Genomic DNA, 22384 nt, shown 5'->3' on the forward strand with positions numbered 1-22384 from the left:
CATCACCTGCAATGGTTAGAATTATACTGAGTGCAAATTGGTTAGGCTATCATAAACATAAATTCATATTTATGAGGGGGAAAATGTGTTTACTCCTGTTCCTATCTAGCTTCAGAGCCATGCTTGTCTTGTCTGATGTCTGAAGTGCTCTCAGATCAAGTTACAGGCCCTAACTGCATTCTGATTGGGTCATCAGGATCCAATCAGTTACAAAGCATAATTAAAATGGTGAAATCACAGATTTTCATTGGTCTAGACACAAAAATATGTCATGTCCATTCCAATGGACGTGGGAAAACAGGTACAAACACACTGTACTTTTATCTTAACCACAGTGCAGCTTTTTCGTTCCATCACTGGAACTTCATAAACATCCACTCTATAACAACAGATGTTTGGATATACTCTGCAGTCTGATTTATGGAGTTTGTTTAAGCAAATCTAGTTTTTCACCACAGAAAAAGCACAATAAGGACGATAATAAACATAATAAGGCACCAGTATGCATATTTGTGGCTGTTGACACACTTGCCCATTCAGTACATCAGGGCCTGAATACACTATTGCAAATGTGTGTTCTGTATTTTTGTATTTCTGTATCTTGAATTTCCCCTGGGGATCAATAAAGTATCTATCTATCTATCTATCTATCTATCTATCTGTAATCAGATGGGCATAGACATGGACTGTGCGTGCACCCCCCTCCTCCCCCTGACCCCCCCTCTCCCGCCACCTCACCTCCAGTTCTCGGAGTCTCTCCATCAGCTCTCGGCTGCTCTCTGTCTCCTCCTCCTCCTCGCCCTCCTCCTCCTCCAGGAATGGGTCGACGTCGCCCTCTTCTGACTCAAAGGCCTCATTGCACTCCCTTAGTTCAGCCTCCTCAGACATCACCACCTGGAGTGGGGACAGAGAAAACGAGATGAGAAGAGACATACAGCAAAGCTGATCGTCTATTGTAAAAGATACTCATTGACTTTTTTTCTTCAGTTCGATTCTTTCGAGTGGACGGTTGTACATAGCTTAAAAAACTACGGATAAAATAAAACTGTTTTCCTTGACTTCATCACAGGGTAAAAAAACACTTGCGTCTCACCTGGCGCCCTTCAACATAATACAAGCCAGCATGTGACACACAGACAATGCGTGTTGTGATGTCTTCCTTCAGGGAAGCACAGCCTGTTGTACCACTATCTTGTCATGCAACACTCTGCCTTCTGCTAGATTTAAGGCGTGGCATGTCAGAAGCTGTGAGAGGCTGTGTGCTTACATGTGTAAGCTATCTGTCACCTACTGTCATTACACTGGAGCAGGTCTTTTGACTCATATTTCAGCTTCGCTAAAACACAAAGCAGCTGACCCGTGTACAAACCAGGGTGAGACTGAGTTCTGTAAAGCGCTCTGACACAGTAGTAATTGTTAATGTAAATAGAATTAAACTGTACTGAATCGAATGTCATTACAGTTTTTGCCTATTGCTTACACACTTTTTGCAGAATTTAGCTCATTATGTCAAAACTCTACACACAGCCAAATAAGACATAGTTCTTGGAGATAAACAACTCACATCTATGTCAAAATGCACTTGCTACTTTTCATTGGCCCACTGAAAATAATTCTTCGATAGGTTTTAGAAATGGGGAGTAAAGGGGCAAATACAGAACTGTACACATGTAAAAGTACACACTTGATGCACAGATACACAATAACTTACCTGAAGTCTATTTGTAGTGCTATGCCTCAGAAGTGTTTTCTCAATGATAACAGGAGATTTCATTTCAAGTGTCTAATGTAAGAAGCCCTGTGTTGTGTTTCGCAATAAGTATGTTGCAAACAATGTGCAAAGCAGAGAATTTGTTTAAGCTGTGGTTACACAGTGTTTAAAGTATGCTAGTTTAGGTATTGAGGCTTTGGTCTAAGCATTCAATTTTAGTGTGTAAGCAATGGGCAAAAACTGTAATTCAATTAAATTTAGCTCAATTTAAAAAAAAAAGAAGTTAATTCAAATCATTAGCACAATGTGTGAAGACACATTAGAAAGTGAAGAGTGAGGTGTGGCTCCACCAAAACAACAGAAAAAGCTTCTGAACTCAGATGCTATTGTCTCTGGGCTGGAAAGTGCGAAACTAGCCTGTCGCCTCACCCTATTGTCCAAAGAGTTACCAGTAAATGGCCACCTGTTGTTGCCCACGGAAACACTATGATGCTTTTAACTAAACGCCCAGGGGCAGAGGCCACACCTCACATCCGCTCACACCTGGAACACTGCTGAGGCCATTACAACTCAGATGACATGACAGAGGCTCACTCCTAATGACATTTGACTGGGAATGCTGGGAAAATCTCCTACGTCGTCATGTGCTGAAATAGTGTGTGCCCCTGTAAGGTAGCCTTGTGATTAGCTTGGAGACAACATTAAAGGTTACTTTGTGACAAATGCTGGGATCAACAGATTAGATCTTACAAAAAAGATCATCGTATTTATAATACTGGCATTTAGCCATAAACAATGAGCACTTATTGTTTTGGCCATGAGAGTTATTTCGGGTGCGATTCTTATCCCTGGCCAACAGGAAACTTTGCCTTGGTCTCTGTTCAGTGCACATTCAGCACATGGTACACTTGTCCTGTAGCAATGTTAGGCAGTCATCTGCGAGTCGTTTATTTGTGTGTGTGTGTGTGTGGGTGTGTGTGCACAGGGTCTGCGTTTTTTCCCTGCCCCAGACGCTGGCACGTCGCCGGAGCTGTTGTCATGCATGGTTGGCTCAGGGTACCATATGGTTGCCCTGCCAGAACGAAGCCCAAAGGTGTTTTTAGCTAAGGCGCTTTAAAATAAATAAATAAAAATCTGTGACAGAGTGTTGAGTGGGCTTTTATAAAGCACCCTGAACTCAAAGAGCTGAACACAAACAGCTGTCTAAAACTGTATTAGTGTCTTGCATCTGAGACTGACTCATACCAATGCGTTACTGTGGCTTCTCAAGAAAAGTCTTGAGTGTCTGGTTGTTTGCAGTGCCATACAGACAACCACAGTCAAAACCTGTTTGTGCAGATTTTGGGGCACAAACAGAATTTCAGGCACAATCTACACACTCACACACACACACACACACACACACACACACACACACACACACACACACACACAGTGCCTAAAGGCTTGTGGGAATCATGACTGTTTTTACTTACAAGTTAGTACCAAGTGCAAACCTTTGCTTTGTTTTCTTTTGTGGTGGAAAAGCACAGTAATACAGTAGGTATGTGCTGTAGAAATCTTAAATTGTCTCTGATTGGCATTTAAGTAGGTCTGTTCTCCAGGCGAGCGAGAACACAGGGAGATCTATAAAAGACTGATTAGTAGTATGTGGGGGCGAAGTGAACTGTACACAGCACACAATCCACACAAGTCATTTTTAGTAGCAAATCTTTTACATCTTTGAAACCTTCAAAATTGTTAGTTTTACAGATAATGATGCTCTTGGTCCAGAGCAGGGATTCCCAAATTGTGGTACGTGTACCGCCCGTGATATGCAAGCTTTCACTAGGGGGTATGCGACATGAAAAGGGCAATGTTGGAAAGGTGTTAAAAATATATTTTTTTAAATCTTAAAGGAACCGTATGTAAGAAATGTAATTCAATTAATCATAAAATGGCCCTGATTTGTCACTAGACATTAGGAAATCATGCTAATTTCAAATACTTATATCACTGACAACAGTAGTCCGGCCAGGATATCGTCATTTAAAAAAGTGAAGTTGCAGCCCTCAACTGTTGATGTTTACATATTTGTGTTTTAGCCTGATCCGCCACCCTCCACCTATCTAGTAATCACAAAGTCAGTAGTGTTTCGGCATCTGGGTTGCCAGCTCTGCTCTAGTTACCACATCTGCGGTGTACACCGCTCTACAGTATTTTGAAAGTGATTGTAGTACCAGTTTTGGCCAAAATCCTACATACGGTTCCTTTAAGCCTATGTTCTCTTTGTTCTTTGTGTTTGTGTTGTTCACCCTGTTTTTTTTAGTGTGAGAGCTCATAGACCAGATGTACATTTAGTGTGAGAGCTCATAGACCAGATGTACATTTAGTGTGAGAGCTCATAGACCAGATGTACATTTAGTGTGAGAGCTCATAGACCAGATGTACATTTTGATTTTGTTATTTGTTATCATGTAGGGCGGCTAATTAAATATGATGCCTGGAATGCGTCAATAGAATATGTTGGGGTGGGGTGGGGGTACGCGATCTGTGTCAGGATGTACTGTAGGTGGTGGTATGTGGGAAAAAATGTTTGGGAACCGCTGGTCTAGAGTTCTGGCCTGGTGCCACCATGTTGCATCATAAGGGGTTGTTTTTCTCTGGCATCACATTCAACACAACACATGAGAGAATGAGAAGAATCCTGACACTTCAAAGAGATGGGGTCTCTGCAGCTCTATATCTCTATCATGCTCTATCTGACATGACCATGACCATGACGCCTCCATCTTTGTGTTAGATCTCTGTGCCTGAACATTCTGTCTGAAACCTTTTTAAGCTGATTGCTGTGTCGAGCAATGTAAAAAAAAAAAAAAAAACTTAAATCTCAAACGACCATTTCCCATTTATAACATTATTTTTATCATGAATTTGACTGCATCATCCCCGAAATTGAATAAACTTGTTACCATTTAACATTTTAGCATTTCAAATGTCATCAGAAATAGAAAGCTCTCTAGTTCCCTGCACTTTACATTAAAAGATCCATTAAGGTGCCGCTAATAGAAAAGATGTGGCCAGCCTTCTGTGAATACCAAGACATCTTTTTCCCATTTTTTTCCCTTCTTTTCTTCCCACTAGCCTACCTCCAACCTTCAACAGCACTCCCGAGTTTAAAATAGAAGCATGGTCACTTCTTTTCTCCCTTCCTCACTCTTTAGCTGTTGTTCCGTGTCTTTCTGACAGTTCCTCTCTCCCCTCCGCATTGAGTTGGCTACAGCCTCTGGGCCATAAACCAGGCCCTCTATTGTAGCCAGATGACAGCTTCTGGACAGGAACGATAAATTAAGGCACATTTTGTCGCTGATTCCATCCCTTCCCCCCCCCCCTCTCTCTCTCTGACAATCTCTCCCTCCCTCTCTCTCTCTCTCTCTCTCTCTGACAATCTCTCCCTCCCTCTCTCCTTATAAGTTATTTTCCTTTGCACTCTTTATTTCTACATCTATTCATAGTGTCGCCAGACCCTCTTTTCAGGAAGAGTGAGAGCAGGAGCCGAAGGATGCATAAAAACATCCAGGCTGGACAAAGGGTTAAACTTTTTGCAGGGGGATTAGTGTGTGTGTGTGTGTGTGTGTGTGTGTGTGTGTGTGTGTGTGTGTGTGTTTGTGTTTGTGTGTGTGTGTGTGTGTGTGTGTGTGTGTGTGTGTGTGTGTGTGTGTGTGTGTGTGTGTGTGTGTGTGTGTGTGTGTGTGTGTGTGTGTGTGTGTATGTGTGTGTGTGTGTGTGTGTGTGTCTGTGTGTGTGTCTGTGTCCTGTGGCTACCGCACGTACAGAGTCAAAGGGGATTCTCAGCAGGCCAAAGTGTAGCCTGTGAGGGCTCAGCGCCATAGGGGACCTCACAGGTGGCTCTGCTTCTTCTCCAGTGAGTCAGTAAAAAACATCATCTGACCGCACAGCTGTGATGCCTGTAAACACACAGCGGGAGGCTGAACTCAGCGATGAGGAGCCGGCCTGTGCAGAACTCCTGAGGGAGCTCCGTCGCTGACGCTACGCAGGAGTCAGGACTCCTCCTGAAGTAGGCTGTGTGATTAGAGATAGAGACCGGCTGTCATAGTAACATAAAGTTTCTTATGACACATTTCGTATTCCTATTCCCTCTCTTCCTTTGACCGCAGTCTGTCTGTCTGTCCTATTTTCTTTCTTTGCCTTGCCTGTCTGTCCTATCTTCTTTCTATATTTGCCTTGTCTCTGTCTGTCTGTCTGTTTGTCTATCTATCTACATATCTATCTATCTATCTATGTGTGTATGTATGTATGTATGTATGTATGTATGTATGTATGTATCTATCTATGTATGTATGTATGTATGTGTGTATGTACTGTATGTATGTATGTATGTATGTATGTATGTATGTATGTATGTATGTATGTATGTATGTATCTATCTAGCTAGCTATCTAGCTAGCTAGCCATTCCCTTTTCTGTCCTGAGCTGCCCTCTTTCTCCCCAAAAAATGTTGGAGACAGAAGAGGAGTGAGATACATTTTTTCTGCACTCGAGTATCCTGTTGGAAGGGCCCGGATTGCTTTGGTCAGTGGCCCTGAGCCTGGGAGTGCATGGCAGGACAGACCGCCTGCGCCGGTGCTTGTGTGCCGTATATATCACTTCATTAACGGGGGGAGATGAAAGTCCGCTATGCTGACTGCCCATCCTAGGAGCACATAAATAACACACAACACTGCTATTACAAACCTTATTAAAGCCCAGGAGGCAATTATGGTGGGTCAAACGGGAGCAGGGAGTGCGCCCGTCCAAGAACGGGAAAGAGGAGAAAGAAGGAGGGAAGGGACACAATGGAGAGACAGAAAGAGAGTGAGGGAGAGAAAGAGAGAGAAGGAGAGCGCAAGAGGGACGTCTTTCCCATTAATGACCCCGGACGTGTTCTTTGGTTATCATAGCCACTTCTGAGGAGTCAACAGGTCTAGTTAGCTGTCCCTACGAGGCTTTGTTTGGGTGTCATTCCCTGTTTTAGACTTCCTATCCGCTGGCCCTGGCCTTCCTGAAGCACTCTGTCAGGCATTAGCGGAAGCAATGCAACTAATGGTGCTGAAACAGGGGAATTCTCTGTCTAGCATACGCCCAAATCCACTGACACCATATCCACCCCAACCATTAATGGATTTATTGATCAGTGAATGCATGATAACCTTCAGCACAGCACTCTACCTCTTTCTTCTGTGTGTTCAAATATAACAGATCCTTTATTTGTCTATGTGTGTGTGTTTTTGTGTGTGTGTGTGTGTGTGTGTGTGTGTGTGTGTGTGTGTGTGTGTGTGTGTGTGTGTGTGTGTGTGTGTGTGTGTGTGTGTGTGTGTGTGTGTGTGTGGATGTATTTATGTGGGAATGTGTGTGAGAGAGAGAGAGTGTGTGTGTGTTTGTCTCATTTATATGCGTGAGTGTGTTTTTGTGTGTGTGAGTGTGTAAGTGTGTGTGTGTGTCTATTTAAAATATGACAAACCTTTGAGGCTGGTTCTCCACGGTGCATAAAGCTCAGAGGTCACTGAGGACAGCCTTTGGTCCCCTCTCTGCGCAGTGTGCCTGTGAGACAAACACACACACACACAGCGGCCCGTCACACATGCAGTCCAGAATCCCCCGTCTCCACCTCACTGTACTCACCAAACACAAAACACAGGACACATGCACGCAATCAAGCCCTCACTGACCTCACTCACACACACACACACACACACACACACACACACACACACACACACACACACCATCCATATCTCCTCATCGGTCACTGTGTGAGTAGTCACAAAACAATCACACATTTATGTGTAATCAAAGCCAATCTGTACAAACAGTCCCTTATACACTGATCAAAGCAGCTCACAAACTGACTAGCACACAAAACAAATACACGCAAATATAAAATACATGCACATGCACATAAGTCACCATATAAGCAAAGCATTAGAAATATATTCTGAAAGCAGAATGGAATCCAGGCCCTAGAAATGTCTCAGCAAGTTAGTTTGTTATATTTGCCCTATACAGTATGTTTCCATTGTCTGTACCTCACATATGTTCTACATTGTTCCCCGGACCCTTTGATTCTTTTGTGTTTCTTTATGTTCCTCGGACTTCAAGGATCTTCTAATGGGTTCACGTACAGTTCTGCCGTAAAGAGGCTTTCCACCCTAAACCTCGGACCTTTGTGGTACACTCTACAGCTACCAAACCATTGGCATGATCCGTATGGACCTGTGTTTTTGTAAGCACAAGCCCTCCCCACGTGTCTCACGGCAGAGTCATGTAGGCGTCGGCTGAGGTGGAGTGAGAGTGGAATGCCGCTGTCTGTCTGTCTGCTCAGCGTCTCCAAATACGGCTGCACAGTTAGACAATTAAGTCACAAATGCCAATGTCCATTAATCACACGTTTTTATAGGCTGAAGGCAGACAGGGCATGCTTGTTTTTTTATCGTCTGAGTATCGAGAGAGGATAATATTGTTATTGTAAAGTTACTGTTCTTAGTCAGTCTGCTGATGTGCAAAAGCTTTTTGTTAATTAACTATAAATTAGTTATCAACTCTAATACAGTATATGACTCTTAGCATTATTCAGTGCATAACTTTGTGTCTCAGCATTCATCTCACAGACATAAAATAATAATCCACCCCTCCATCCCTCTATCTCTCATTAATGACTCCTATCTCTCTCTCTCTCTCCCACCCTCTCTCTTTCTCCCTTTCTCTCCCCCTCTCTCTTCCTCTATCTCTTATTAATGACTCCTATCTCTCTCTCTCTCTCCCACCCTCTCTCTTTCTACCTTTCTCTCCCCCTCTCTCTCTTCCTCTATCTCTCCTTAATGACTCCTATCTCTCTCCCCCCCCCTCTCCCTCTATCTCTCCTTAATGACCCCTATCTCTTCTCAACTCCTGCTATCTCCCTCCTCCCCTCTGTCTCTCTCTCCCTTCTATCCCAGATCACTTCTGACAGGCTAAAGTCCCAGACTCGTCCCTGGTTGCTGAGCACCATGGTGCCCCTTTGGGCGGGGTTGGGGTGGGGTGGGGTGTGGGGGGTGGGGGGTGGGGTTAGTTAATCCGTTTAGGTTGTGTCAGGGCCCCTCAAACCTACAATTAGCTCTTCAGCAAACAGCATCTGCCTCTCGACGCCGGCCGGGTGGGGAGTGGGGTGGGGGGTTTCCTCTAGGGAGGGAAGGGAAAGGGGGGGGGGGGGGGGCTGTACACCAGGTGGGAGCCCCCAATCACCCCCCTCTACCCACCCATTCTACCGCCCACTACCTCTCCAAAACAGGTGCTCTGAGGGGGGTTGGGGTAGAATGTGGGGGGGGGGGGGACAGCAGGGGCAGGGGGGCACAATCATTTCACAAAAAGCTATTACCCTCAGCTGCCGCCACAGTTCACTTTAAACCAAACAGCCTCCGGTGAAGCACGGCATCGCTCTAACCGCCATCATCAGACTGCTGTAACGGGGTTAGCGCATCGCTAATGACGCTGCATGTGCTGCTACTGCTGTCCGTGTCCTTCTCAACACATCACTAGATCCTCTTTTAGAAAAAAAATGCTTTGAAGTACTGTGCTGACTTGTGCTACGTTGCTAAAGCATACATACATACACACAGACACACACACACACACAACCCGTGTGTTACTCCCATGCATGCCCCACCTTCTCAGTTGCACATCAAAGCCCATGACTTCACCCAAGCCGTGTGTGAATCATTATGCTGATAGACTGGCCACCGGGAGAGCTTTCAGACAACGTGCGGGACTTAGAATAGACTAATAGTGCTTGCAGAGAGAGGAAGAGAGAGGGAGGGGGAGATATAGAGAGGGGGGTATAGAGAAAGGTAGAGTCATGCTGACCTTGCTCTGCCCAGAGCAACCCCAACCAGCCATCCCAGGCCCTGTCCTACACCACCCCCACACACCACACCCACACCCCCACACACCACCCCCATCCCCAGGCCGCCGCGGCTTCAGCTTTGTCACGCACCAGCCCATGCACCTGGAGGAGGAAGGCGAGACAGACATTCTTTGGGCATGATATCTGCCGTGTGAACCACACGGGCAGATTTATGCTGAGAGAGAGAGAGAGAGAGAGAGAGAGAGAGAGAGAGAGAGCAGAGGAAACAAAAAAAAACAACAGACAGAGGCAGTGAGGAAGACAGAGAGATGGACAGACAGAGAAACAGAGAGGGGAGAGGTAAAGCAAAAAGAATAACGGCCAGACCTATCCATAAACAGAAGGTGGAATAATAAGGGGAACAAGTGGCAGACAGACACAACTGAAGTGAAACAGACAGACAGGCAGAGACAGGAATAGAGACAAAGACGCTGAGTAGCTCAAACCATGGACCCATGGACAACAGGGGAACAGACCCTCGGACAGAGAGAGAGATAAATAGGTGACCAAAAATAGATGGACAAAAATGACAGTAAAAGAGGTACCTACAGAGACACAAGGATAAACTCAACCTGACACAGACAGACAGAAAGAGGAAGCACAGACACTATTTGAATTCTACATTGGATTTCCTACAGCTGAACGAAATGGAGGTGCGTGTAAAGGTACTATGGGCCAAAGGAGACAGGCAGACAAAAAAATGATGAACAGAGACAAGTAGGCTATCCTGCACAAAAAGACATGGAAGAGAGAAAGGCGGCTCGGCTGAGCCAGTGGGTAAGTCCGTGGGGGTGGGTAGATGGATTTTTTTTCCTGCTCCGTCTGAATGTAATCAAACAGTATTTTGCCCCCGGGGGTATATCTAAGCCCTCACTAAGAACGAACAACCCCCCCCCCCCCACCCATTCTTTATAATATCTACTCCCCCACCAATACCCCGAAAAGTACCCTGCCCCCCTGCAGCAGGCAATGAGACTGTCTTTCCCACAAGACCTACTTTGGCTCCATCATTCACCACGCCTGCGAATATCTTATACATGTTTCACAACACTCATAATTAGCTAATCATCCCCCCAAATATATGCACAAAATTAACCACCGAGAGCAAAGCATGATGGGAAGCCAAGGGGGAGTTGGAGTGTCTGTGTGTGTGTGTGTGTGTGTGTGTGTGTGTGTGTGCGTGCGGGGGGGGTGCTGGCACAGAGATTTGGACGGCGGAGGCACCTCATAAGCTGCGTTGAAGGTAACACAATAGCAGACGGTATGGAATCAAACGTATATCACAGGGGCTTCTGAAAATAACAGGGCTAGAAAAACAAAAAACAGGAAACCAAAACAGCAGCGCACACAGGTCCTCTGTACGTGAGGAGAAAGAGGAAGAGAAGGAAGAGAGAGGAAGAGAGAGCTAGGCTATTACATATAGAAAAGGAGGGAGGGAGAGAGAGAGAGAGAGAGCAAGAGAGCTAAAAACAGACACTGGTTGGACAGGTTGTTGTGGAGCGTAGTCACTGAGGAAAGAGGAAGTCCCAGAAAAGGTCAATGCCAGCAGACCGCCTGTGTTCCGGGAAGGGCTGCCCACGCCCTGGGGTGTGTCGAGAGCACCAGGCGCTCCCTGAGGCTTCGCCACTATCGATCGGCTGTGATGGTATTGACCCTGTCAGCAAGCATCACATTAGGATCAGTGGGGTAATTTTTAGGTATATTAACTGGATGGTGTCGTATAATAAAGTCAGCTTCGACATGGGTGTAGGTTTAGCAGATTATTACTATACAGAACATTCAAGAAAAAGTGAGTTTGCAATGTAGAAATTTGCAGAAAACAGCAAGATACTATGCTGTGGAAGTCAGCATTCCAAATACAGCAATAGACCCGTACTACATTGTTTCAATATAATAACATCAATATACATACTACATGTATGGATATGGATGTTATACATTTGATTCAATGTATATGCCATTACAGGACATGCAAATGTAAGATCATTTTCACTATTTAGGTTAACGTCTACAGCTTCTAGGTTCTCTAGGTGCTTCCCCAGTTCACTGACACATACTTTTGGTTCTGCTCCTTCCAACTTCAAAAACACCACATGGTCAAGAAAATCATTCCCATTCCCTAAGACATAATATCGCCAGCAGTCCCTTTCATGTTATTCTTACCCGAGCCATCTGAAGGTCTAGGAGCAGGGACAACAGAGGGGCCTATTTTAAAACCACAGCGCAGTGATGGGAGGCAGCTGTTCTGTCTTGGCCACGTTGGGTCTGACTCCTTCGACAACCCTAGTCTGGTTTAACGTGAATCCACAAAACTGATGGATGAAGAGTGGAGTGGACTAGACTCTCTTTCTCTAGAGTCTGATCACAGATGCTGGTGAAGTTCTTCACCAGTCTCACCAGCTCTCACCTCACACAGTGTAAACTTCCCATCAAACATACACAACCTCTATCGGAAATTAAAGGTGTAGTGCTTTAATACTAATCAAACTAATCACTTAAGTCAAATTCTGTGAAATCTCTTTCAGCTGTCCATCCAGTATGTGTGTGTGTGTGTGTGTGTGTGTGTGTGTGTGTGTGTGTGTGTGTGTGTGTGTGTGTGTGTGTGTGTTCAAAGAGTTAACAATATTCAAATATTAACCATATTTTGCCACTACCAAGGACCACTCCTTTAAGCCCATCTCCAGTCCACTGAGGGGGTAATTTAGCAGTGCCATCATGTTCTGGGCTCTGTGTTGGACCCCACTGGGGGCCTTTAGCCCCCCGACCTGCTCACTGGCCCTTCCTCTCCGCAGGAAACTTCACCAAGAGGAGCAGAGTCATCACTTTGGCTGCCCGCTCCGTTCCGCTCCACTCCGCTCTGCCCTGGTGCCTCTCCAGCCCTAAGAGAAGTGAGTTTCTTGTTCCACTCTTTCCTGGGGAGTGACTTAGGCAGCGGCAGTGCGATTGGACTGCAGTCAGCAGCAGCAGCAGCAGCAGCAGCAGTCACTACAGCTGGCAGCCAGGGAGACTCTGCAGGGCTGATAAAGCCAGTGTCCTTCATCAAGTGGGAGTCTGCTCCTCCCTGATCTCTCACAGGCTAGTTATCAGAACAAGAGAAGACACTCCTTTTTACTATTTTTTAAACCCAAGTTTTCCTTCTTTTCTTCATTTTTTTATTTTCCTATCGGTACACAAGGCTGACATGGTTAAAGGAAAAAATCCGGCGAGTCTTCACATAGATCAACGTTTCTCCAGGTCACCGTGTACTGTCGGTTTTACCTAGCTCGAGTTGCTACAGCCAGCAGATAACGAAGTCCAGCAGCTACAGTGCTACACTCTGGGGGCATGTCTGTGTACACTCTGGGGGCATGTCTGTGAGCTACAGTGCTACACTCTGGGGGCATGTCTGTGAGCTACAGTGCTACACTCTGGGGGCATGTCTGTGAGCTACAGTGCTACACTCTGGGGGCATGTCTGTGAGCTCCCATGTACATGCCCACAGAGTGTAGCACTTTAAATCTCCTTAAATTTCTCCTTAAATGCTTAAAAGATTGGATGACTGCAACGGTAAACATCTGGGTTGCCTGGTAAAAAGTAAACTGTTTAGCACTGCATAAAGACTTGACTTAATGTGCCTTCACTTAGTCACTGTGATGAGTGAGTCTCAGCTGGTGCTTCACATTACTGGCTGTCCTCAGGCAGTGCAACAGCGCAGATGGCGCTTCACACCGGCCCGGGCCAGGCCCGCATGTGGCTTTGATGCGGCTCGGCTGAGCAGACTCTGAAGCCGAGTCTGACGCGGCCCCGAGGCCCAGACGCAACTCAAAGTCACAGCCATGACAAATCGCCTCCGCTGGCCTGGCTTCGCTTCAGGGGCCACACCCGGCAGGCCCGACACATGGAGCGCATACCAGAGGTCCCCAAACACCTGCCTCTATCACAGCAGGCACTACACACACACACACACACACACTCAGGCATGCACACACACTCAGGCATGCACAAACACACACACACACACACACACACACACACACACACACACACACACAAACACACACACACACACGTACGCATCAACAGAGAGGCATGCACACACACATAGGCCCTTTTATGCACAGACAGACACATACCACTAGCGGCAACACTTGTCTGCATCTCTTTGGCTGCCCTGTGATAACCCAGTGTGTGTGGGGGGGGGGGCAGGGAACCTCCCTTCCAGCTCACAATCTTATCACTTTTACAACAGTTCAAAAGTTTCTGTTCCTTACATTTGACTTGACATTTCATTTTGGCTTGCTTGATCATAGCTCTAGTAGTTGAACGTCTGTACCTTGCCATGCTGTCAATGTGAATAACTTTTAAAAGGCAGAATTGAAATACACATTCATGTCAAATGATCAGGTGGTGCGATTTGCATACATGGCATGGCTGTTGACCAGTGGTACAGTATGCAGTAGCAAAATACGTAGCAACAGTTTGCCTAGATGGTGGAGATTTAACCGACGCCCTGTCTTACTGATGGCCGGGTTATAAAAAGACCGTGTGAAGTTGGTGGGTGGCTAAGCCTGTGTCACCTGCTAGCTCCTTTTTAAATACACCTTCTTCTCTGGGTTAAATCAATATACAAATCAATGGGACTTGTCAATGAGACAACACACACTCTCTCCAACACACACACACACACACACACACACACACACACACACACACACACATACCATCATAAACAAATATACTAGTGCGCTCCCATGAAATGAATCCCTACCCACACAGACGTGGACCACAGCAGCCCACACACACACACACACACACACCCACACACACAGAAAGACCACCTCTATCTCCAAATCGCAATGTCAACAGAGCCTGATGGACTTCCCCCAAGTAGCGGATTAGGGCTTGCGGACGGCCCACCCAAATGAACAAATACAGCTACTTCTCCAAACAATTCGCCGGCTTTGCCGAGCGGGCCTTCCAAAGTTCTGACAACACACACACACACACACACACACACACACACACACACACACACACACACACAGACACACACTCGGGGAGGGAGATACAATCACAGAGAGCCGGCCCATGAGAGCAAGCGACTGTGACTCGCCGATTGCACACAAAGTCTGAACTGTACAGGCCAAGCAGGTTAAACAACCAATCCTCTGTGAAGGCCCAGAAACAATCCTCTGTGAAGGCCCAGAAACAGCCTCTGTGAAGGCCCAAAAACCACCTCTGTGAAGGCCCAGAAACAGCCTCTGTGAAGGCCTAGAAACAGCCTCTGTGAAGGCCCAGAAACAGCCTCTGTGAAGGCCCAGAAACAGCCTCTGTGGCCTTTCCAAGTTTGTTTTGATGTTTTTCTCTCTCTCAAACAGAGTAAGCTTTCTTCAGATCTATTAGCTTTCCTTCCCGGGATAAAAAACAAACAAACGTAATAACTCACGTCCATGACTCACACACATACGGTAATCACACTGATAATTTATACTACAGATTGTGGGTCAAAACTATGACTTTTGTAGAGATTATATATATATTACTGCATGACAAGCAATGATCTGATCAATACTATTGATTGAGGCCGAGGTTGAGGCGTTCGAGCGTGAGTCTCTTTGTGAGGGCTGATAAGGGGCCGTTCGTGGCGTGGCTGAGTCTTGACTGTGGCCCCTGCCAGGAATGTGCCAGAGCTACGCCATCCCCACCAAATCATCCTGACACCTTCTCCTGACCAGTCCAGCTCCCATCTCCTCCGCAGGATCTCCAAAAAATGCACTTATACACACACAGATACACAGATACTCACACACACACATCACTAGTACACAGATACACCACACACATTCACATAGACACACACACACACACACACAAACACAGATACACACACACACACACAGCAGAAGCAGCCCCCTGATCATCCACAACATAATCCAAGCACACCCTTGCCAAGGAAAGGATTAGCAGGCTGGCAGTGTATTCTAAATTAGACACATGTGCACCAACATTGCACACAAACACACACACACACATACAGAAACAAGCACACATATATCCAACACATCTGCCAGTGTGCAGAGCTGCAAAAACACACAATGAAGAAACCACATCGATCCACTTCTCTTATCCACCAACACACACACACACACAAGTGCCAGTACGTAAGCAGTGTGGCATACTACAGTTAAATCAAACACACACACACACACACAAACAGGAGTATCGTCCCACCTGGTCACAGCCTCTCGTACACATGTAAAGGCACAAAAGAAATCTTGGCCCTCCGTTCAAACACTCCACCCAGTCCTCCGCTGCAGTACTGTTTCTGCTTCCTCCTCCTCTTCCTCCTCCTCCTCTTCCTCCTCCTCCTCCTATTCCTCCAGTGAGCCCCGCCGCTCTTCCCTGCGCTGTGTGTGCTTGTGTGTGCTGATTATCCCGGCGTTCCCGTCTCCTCTCCCATTCCGGTCTAGGCTCAGTGCGTCGCTCCGATCACAGCATCCTGTCTGAGCTGCCGTGCTTCCAGTCCGCCCACCGGGATCCCCGCGGAATTACACGCGCACGCCGAGACTCACACCCCCCGCGGAGCCAGCGTCCATAACCCAAAAACAGCCGCAGAAGGATGTGTGTGTGTCTGTGTGTGTTTGCAGGAGTGTGTGTGTGTGTGTGTCTGTGTGTGTTTGCAGGAGTGTGTGTGTGTGTGTGTGTGTGTGTGTGTGTGTGTGTGTGAGTGTGTGTGGTAGAAGGTATGACTCCTCTCTTTCCTCTTCCTTCCAGACTCACAGTCAGCAGAGTCAGAATGTATGCGAGTGTGTGTGTGTGTGTGTGTGTGTGTGTATGTCTACTTTAGTGTAGTGCAAATGTGTGTCTAAATGAGAGAGAAAAGAGAAAAGTGTGTCTAAATGTATGTGTGTAAAAGCTCAGGCACTCAGGCCAGCTTGGTGCAGTGGCAGTAACAGAAGTGATGTGTGTGTGTGTGTGCATGTGTGTATGTGTGTGTCTGTGTGTGTGTGAGAGTGTGAGAGAGAGAGAGAAAAGCGCAGGCGTGTGTGTTCCCGTCATCCCCACCAGCCAACATGTCGGCCATTGTTCCTCCAAGCCAACCGCTACATAAGAGAGGCAGAACGAACCAGAGAGAGAGGGAGAGAAAAGAGGGAGAGAGAGAGAAGAGAGAGAGAAGAGAGAGAAAGAGAGAGGAGGGCTTTCCCCACAGTTTTACAGCCAGCCCACTACAACAGCTGTGGACGAGCCCCCTTTCGCTCCACCTCCTCCCCTCCTTTCTCTCTTCTTCTCCTCCTCCTCCTCTGCTCTTCCCCCTCTCACTGGCTCGCCGTGGTGGCGGAGTTAACCCCCGCACTGCAGGCCCGCTGGGCGGCGTGAAAACAGAAGGCAGGAAATAAAGAGGCGCCGGAAAACAAAAGCCACTGGACGCGAGTGGTGTATGTGTGTGTGTGTGTGTGTGTGTGTGTGTGTGTGTGTGTGTGTGTGTACACATATGTATGTGTGGGCAGGAGTATCAATGGAAGGGCAATGTACCTCCCCTTTGTCCCTCTCTGTGTGCCATTTGCTTTCCACTTCTCTCTCTCCCTTTTTCCCTCCTCTTTCTCTTTCTCTCTCCATTAAACACACACACACACACACACACACACACACACACATACACACACAAACCATTGAGATTCTGCAAATGGTGTTTTGAATGGGTAGTGTGTGTGTGCATGTGTGTGTGCGTGTGTGTGTGTGTGTGTGTGTGTGTGTGTGTGTGTGTTTGTGTGTGTGCGTGTGTGCATGTGAGTGTGTGTGTGTGTATGTGTTGGGGGGGTGGGTGTGGGTGGGTCGTACCTCCACTAAGAGGATTTTTGAGCGGGTGAAAAGCGAGCTCCTGTTTAATACACTGCCAGACAATGATCCCACACCAGGACACAGGGGCGACCAACTGGAGCAATCACCGTCCTCAATCGATAATGGAAATGTGATTCTCAGGCTCCGCGCCCAAGACAAAAAAAAAAAAAAAAAAATGAGTGGAGAATTAAAACGCCAACAAGGAGGGGGAATGAGGGTTGGTGGAGCTGGGTTAGGGTTGGGGTTGGGGGGTGGGGGTCTGTAGGAAGGAAGGAGAGGAGAAGTGTGTGTGTGTGTGTGTGTGTGTGTGGGGGGGGGGAGGCATCGCCTGACAACAGTAGGGGGATTAGTGGGTCTGTTCCGTCTTGCTCCACTTTCTGCAGCCAAAAAGAGAGATGAGGAGCAGGACAGACGTGACTGCCGCCGCCTTTAAAAGAAAAGGAAGAGCGCAGAGGAGGGGAGAGGAAGAAGAAAGGACACGCTTTTGTGGCTACTTTTTTTTCTACAGGATGTTTCCTGACTGAAGCGTATAGCCTAAAATGATACTCCCCCCCCGGCAAAAAGGGAAATGCCCCAATTTTCCCGACGCGCCGGCCTTTGATGAACGCTACCAAAACAGAGCTCTAGCCTCGGAGACACAACGGCTGTTCAGAAAGGCTTCAAACTGACACACTCAGCCACACGCCATGCACGCAAATCAGTCAGGAAAGCAGCTAGCACTTGGCCCTTTGGGGCTGGAGAGTAGCCATTTCAGTCTAAACAATAGGTGACAGACAAAACAAACCCATCAACGACTGTAAATGAGGCACATACACTGCAGCTAGCCTAGCACCTTTTTTCGGGGGAAAAGAACACATGCCAGGCAGGCAGATGCTGCAGTGCTGTTTTATTCCACGTGTCGAGCCAGAGCAGAGGCACATGGCACAGCATATTGCTGAGATGGACATGTGTGGTTAGGTCCGACCACCCCCCTCTCGGGTGTGCGATGGCGCAGTCCTCCAGGTGACATCACAAAGGAGGAAGGATTAAGATGCAGGCTTGAGGCCAAACAGCGGTCTGTGACAGCACAGCCAACAGCCACCAGCAGATAGCACACAACATCATCATCATCAACAACAACAACAACAACAACAATGCAAGGCAGTGAAATACGATGCAGATTGGACCCACAAAGTACAAGTACTATAACACAATACACAGCACTAAGCACCATCATAACGCAATACACCATCTAACATAACATGATCTAATGCAGTATAAAATGCACACCACAACACAGCTCAGCAAAACACAACACAACACAGCACACCACAGCTCAGCAAAACACAACAACACAAAACAACACAGCATACCACAGCTCAGCAAAACACAACACAACACAGCACAGCACAGCACAGCACAGCACAGCACAGCACAGCACAGCAGAACAGAGCAGAAGAGAGCAGAGCAGAGCACAGCACAGCTAGACACAGCAAAGTACACAGATCAACCCAACACCACCCTAATGTGCCACACTGTGGTACTCCACTCACGTCGGTGCCGCTCCCTGCTTATGTGAACCACCCTGCACATTCTCCTGTCCTGGAGCAGCTCCACTCTGGCCTGGCTGGGGAGTAGCCACCGCCTGAGTGGCTGGAGCTTTTCTCACTTGACTCTGACCCTCTCAAGCCCTCCCTCCCTCTGTCTCTCTGACGGCTGGGAGAGACCCAGCATTCAAGTTCAGCTCTGCCCTCTCCCCTCACACTCTCCGGACATATTCTCTAATTACACCACTGGAATGTCCCAGGTCACTACATCAACCTCATCTCACGTGCAGATTAAACATATACGCATCCACTGAACTTTCTCTCAACCCAACGTACAGCAGAAAACAATCATGGTTAAAATCCTTGATTCGCATATGTTCATATGTGTCTATAAAAGTACAGATGTAACATACGTCCATGGCCACACACACACACAAGGCCGTAGGTTCACACACAAACACACATACACACATGGCCTCATGCAGTCGATCCATAAAGCTATTTCTGAGCCAATCTTTCACATGTGGTTTGAGGATGACATCTTCCTGACATCTAAATTCCTGACAGTATTGCTGGCTTCCCAGACTGTCATGAGTTCCAGGCCAATGTGTGGCCTGTTATCGCCCAAGTCTCGGGCTCAGGATCCCAGTGCGGTTTTCGGGATTCAGAGCTTCAAAAGCCTCCGACTTTATCTTTTCATTTGTGGGATCTATACATTTTTCACACCACATTTTCTACAGAGACATAAAATAACATGTGCGCCAAAATCTGCTGGAGTCAAGAAAAAGGGAGAAGGGGACAAATGAAAGTAAAGGGGAAAAAAGAGTGAGATGAAAAGATGAAAGAGACAAAAATATTAAGAAGCGAGGCAGGGAAGAGGGAGGGAGATATAATGGATTCTGAGCAAAACAGTAGGAATGTAGACATATAGGTGTGGTAAAGCAGGGACTGAGGCCCTGAGATGGGAGGCAGCAGTGTGTGTGTGTGTGTGTGTGTGTGTGTGTGTGTGTGTGTGTGTGTGTGTGTGTGTGTGTGTGTGTGTGTGTGTGTGTGTGTGTGTGTGTGTGTGTGTGTGTGTTTTAGGCAGGGATAGACTGATTTCTGAAGTTCTGTGTTCAACTAAAAATATGCATACGTCTATGTCCATAAGCATACACACACACACACACACAGTTCTTTTTCCTCAGTGTTTCATGTGAGACAATCCCACATATACTTCCCCAGAATCTCTCTCTCACACACTGACGTACACACACACACATACACAAAGCTATAAAACTTTACCATTTCACACCCAACTAGCAGTTTCCACTGTCAAATTCCTAACACACACTTGGAACAGTACCGAGTCCAACTGAACCTAAACTCAAAAGCTCACATTTCAACTGCAGACGAATGCAGAAAAACAGCAGTCCCATTCCACGTATATTAGAGCCACTTCCAGCAGAAGTACTCAGATCCTTTGCAATGACACTCTCCTAAAATAACACTATCCACTTCCTCTTCTGGCCATGAGGGTGGTGTTGGTGGTGTTGATGGTGGTGGCAGCAGTTCGGGGAAAGGTGGTGAGATGTTATTGAATGGCACCTTTGTGGGAACTAAACACCAGGGTCCTGTGACATTTTGCTCCACGCTCGCCAATGCGTAGGTGGAGTCCAGTGTAAACAAGGCAGTAGAGCTGGCAAAGTCATCTGCCGCGCACACACACGCACGCAGGCACAGACCCACACACACACACAGACAGACACACACACACACACCCTACCTTATTTGAGGGCATGGCGGCTTTATATCTATAGAGCTAGGCCACATCTGTTGTAATCCTCCTCTTGTAATCTGGAGAAGGGGCTTTGAGGAGCTTGTTTACTGTTTAATATCATGTTTATGAGCCTGTACATCAGGCACTGGAACATCAGTCATGGCAGCACGGGCGAATATGGCACCCAAGTCATCTGGCTTGAGATGTGCATTACAAGAGACTGCAAAGCCAGGGTTGGACGGAAGTCTCTGTCATTGAACACATTACAAAAATACTCTTCAGCAATTCCCAATGAAACGAATGTTTTCCCCTGCCGGGAAGCCATGTTCTGGGCCAACTCAGAGATTCTTTAATTTTCCAGAAAAAATATCACATCACATTTAAACATTTACAGTTTTGATATCTTTGGCTAGGTGGTCCATTCCAGCTGTTGCTATTCCCATGCTGCCTGGTCAGAGAGAGACTCGTTCAGCGACGCTGGTGTGTGTATGACTGTGAGCTGATGCACCGCTCACTTACTGTGCCACACTGATGAAACGTATGTCTGCACTGTACTCAGGGCTAGTTTGGATAAGTGGGCCTGCACAGTGTACACGACCTGTCACCAGGGTGAGGTTTAGGAGGCCCTCACTGTCAACAGTGTGTGTGTGTGTGTGTGTGTGTGTGTGTGTGTGTGTGTGTGTGTGTGTGTGTGTGTCTGTGTGTGTGTGTGTGTGTGTGTGTGTGTGTGTCTGTGTGTGTATGTGTGTGTGTGTGTGTGTGTGTGTCTGTGTGTCTGTGAGAGAGAGAGAGAGAGAGAGAAAGAAAGAGAGAGCGAGAGAGAGAGAGAGAGAGAGCTGTGGTTCTACATCTGCCATCCTTCAAACCAGACCAAACCTCTAAAGCAGGAGACCACAGCAGATGCCCAAACACTGAACATCCTCATGAGTGAGTGAAGGTTTGATAACATATATCAACAACTGCGGTGTGTGTGTGTGTGTGTGTGTGTGTGTGTGTGTGTGTGTGTGTGTGTGTATGTGGTGTGTGTGTGTGTGTGTGTGTGTGTGTGTGTGTGTGTGTGTGTGTGTGTGTGTGTGTGTGTGTGTGTGTGTCTGCGTCTGGTGTGGGGTGCGTGTGTGTCAGGATGCCCTGCAATAACAAGACAAAGTGCTGACACAATGACACACACCACCATCATGTACTTTAGGCAAACAGGACCCCAACATTCCTCTTGTCCAAAAACAACAGCAGACCCAACTCTCTCTCACACACACTTTTGTGGAAAAAAGCCTCTGTCTAATATGGCCGAAATGTTCAGTTCATTGCAATTTAGCATGACAACATCAAAGTAGTTTTACAATAACCATGCCGTTTTAGAAGACACACACACACACACACACACACGCACACACACACACACACACACACACACACACTCACACACACAAACATGCGCGCACACACAGATGAAAATAATGGTCGTTATGGCAGATAGATAAACAGTACCCTTTGGACAGGCCTGATAGTTCCTGATGGAAAGCAGAAGCGGGTTAAGTGGAGCTGAGCGGAGAGGCACTTTCACTGGGCCTCACGCCTCTTCAGCAAGTCCACGTGTGGGGAAGTGACACGCAGAGACAGGGGTGGGGTGGGGGGGGACACGGGTCACACCATCG

The 22384-nt window shown here is 47.0% G+C and overlaps 1 protein-coding gene across 2 annotated transcripts in view; it reads right to left on the minus strand.

Annotated features, from left to right (window-relative positions):
• nckap5l (NCK-associated protein 5-like) overlaps positions 1 to 22384 on the minus strand; it is a 78514-nt gene that overhangs the window by 28909 nt on the left and 27221 nt on the right. The window contains exons 3-4 of one of the 2 annotated variants that reach the window (XM_076267301.1): positions 7212 to 7291; positions 739 to 894 (exon numbers count right to left, since the gene is read on the minus strand). In XM_076267301.1, coding sequence (XP_076123416.1) covers positions 739 to 894; positions 7212 to 7238 — 183 coding nt within the window. In that variant the 5' untranslated portion in view covers positions 7239 to 7291. Of the gene's footprint in view, positions 1 to 738; positions 895 to 1093; positions 1141 to 7211; positions 7292 to 22384 lie in introns of those variants that run through there. The other variant, XM_076267302.1, reaches the window with a different exon arrangement.

This window comes from Alosa pseudoharengus, unplaced genomic scaffold (genome assembly GCF_046254945.1).
Source record: "Alosa pseudoharengus isolate Yale_2024_CS ecotype anadromous, Long Island Sound unplaced genomic scaffold, YU_APseudo_1.1 YU_APseudo_1.1_scf_5, whole genome shotgun sequence".
In the NCBI taxonomy this organism is placed as follows: Eukaryota; Metazoa; Chordata; class Actinopteri; order Clupeiformes; family Clupeidae; genus Alosa; species Alosa pseudoharengus.